The sequence below is a fragment of the Priapulus caudatus genome, unplaced genomic scaffold, assembly GCF_000485595.1.
Source record: "Priapulus caudatus unplaced genomic scaffold, Priapulus_caudatus-5.0.1 Scaffold143, whole genome shotgun sequence".
Taxonomy (NCBI): Eukaryota; Metazoa; Priapulida; class Priapulimorpha; order Priapulimorphida; family Priapulidae; genus Priapulus; species Priapulus caudatus.
In genome coordinates this window covers 655,009-656,963 of record NW_014577204.1, presented here as the reverse complement: position 1 = coordinate 656,963, position 1,955 = coordinate 655,009, and the positions used below count along the sequence as shown (strand labels likewise).

The following is a 1,955-nucleotide window of genomic DNA, read 5'->3' as shown; positions in this document are numbered from 1 at the left end:
CACACGCACAAGCACACGCACACGCACACGCACACGCACACGCACACGCACACGCACACGCACACGCACACGCACACGCACACGCACACACACACACGCACACACACACACACACGTATATACACACACATATACACACGCGTTGTTTTTACCTGCGCAAATGCGACGCGGAAGAACTTCTCGAGCTGCAGCTGTCGGTCTAGCTTCGTGAACGCCATCTTGAAAATCTGCTCTTGCTTCATCTCTCGCCGCTCGCGTCCGATGCCCGTCTCACCGAGGAAGGATTCCAATCGCCCGATGAAATCCGTCCTCATCGCGACGTTAGGCAGCTTAAGTATCTGTAATTTGGAACGGTGGCAATGAATCTATCGCAATATAAATTAATACACTGTAATTAGTACATAATTGAACAAAAATAGTGTATAAATATAAGCTGCATGGTGGTCGCATTCTAAGAGTAATCCTGGTTAATAATTAATCCTATTGTTTCGGCAATTACTTATTATATCTGAACGGATGTCAGGGGATTCGTTCCTTTGCTCGTCGCAATAACGTCAATACCGTCGGCTAACTGATAATATCAATAAAACTCCTGCTTCATTAGAGTGCTAAGCTCGTGGCGACAGAGGGCGCTAATTATAACGTCAGTATGGTTTCTTACCTGGTCGTATTCGCGTGCGATCTTAATGGCGACCATTTTCTGGTGTTGGTCAGCGGCGACTAGCAGCATCACGCTCTGCACACGTGACATGTCGATGGTTCGCTGTGTTTTTCCGCGCTCGTTGAGTATCGTGATCACCTTACCCGGTCCTAGTCGCACCTGCACAGTGCGCTCGCCCTCCCTGTGCCCCTGCCACTCCGTACCTACACGCAGACAGCCACATTTACCATACGCAATGGTCACACAAGCAAACTATTGTAATCTTTAGACAAAATTAAACAAACTTAATTAGAAGGAAAGAATACTCCTAAACGAAACGAGCCGATTGTTACGATTCCGACTAAAAATATTTTCAATTACATTACATAAACACCCGTGCACTTCCGTTAATATTACGATATTTAGCTGGTGGCTATAGGTGGAAACCCGCGCACAAATATAACGCGCTCGGTTTGAACGTTCTTAGAATGTTATATGGTCTGTTATATGGTCGTGGTATCGTTGATTCGTACATGGGATAAGGCTATCGTCGGATTTCTTCTTCCGCAGGGAGGCTTGCACCATCTTGCGCTGCTCTGCCACCCGCCGCTCCTTCCGTTTTGCAAGGAACACCAACATCATGACGCAGCCTCCACAGGAAAAACATCAGTGTTAACCGCTTATCTAACATACACACACGCGCTCACACACACGGACGCACACACACACACACACACACACACACACACACACACACACACACACACACACACACTCACACCGTGTTCACTCACCTGTCAATCACTTGTAGAAATTATTTGCTTATGTATGAATCAAATATATCTTAAATACAACTGTAACGGGTTACGCCGTAATAACCGCCTCAGAATGTCATGACATTTATAAAACACTTCATATCAACTTGTGATATTTTAGATATCGTAGGAATTTATAACTATAATTCTCACGCCTTCACTTCAGGCTACTACGGTCGCTTACCGACGCCAAACAGACCAACGGCGAGAAAGGTGAGAGCGTAGGAAATTTCGCTACCGCTGAAAAAGTCAAACTGCTGCAAAGACGTGCAAGCGGCGAGACCGCTCTCCTGCATCTGACCCGGATATGACGCCGCGCAGGGGTCACTCGCTGCAAAGTCATAAAACACAATGTCAAACACACACACACACACACACACACACACACACACACACACACACACACACACACACACACACACACACGCGCGCGCGCGCGCGCGCGCGCGCGTCGTCTACGTACACGACGACCACTACTAGTACGTACTACACGTAAGGTT

General features: G+C 47.3%; 1 protein-coding gene across 1 annotated transcript in view; it reads right to left on the bottom strand.

Annotated features, from left to right (window-relative positions):
• LOC106806121 (dual oxidase 2-like) overlaps positions 1–1,955 on the bottom strand; it is a gene marked incomplete in the record, with an annotated part of 20,710 nt that overhangs the window by 8,961 nt on the left and 9,794 nt on the right. Inside the window, 4 exon segments of the mRNA XM_014807975.1 lie at positions 140–338; positions 662–864; positions 1,174–1,290; positions 1,640–1,786. Coding sequence (XP_014663461.1) covers positions 140–338; positions 662–864; positions 1,174–1,290; positions 1,640–1,786 — 666 coding nt within the window.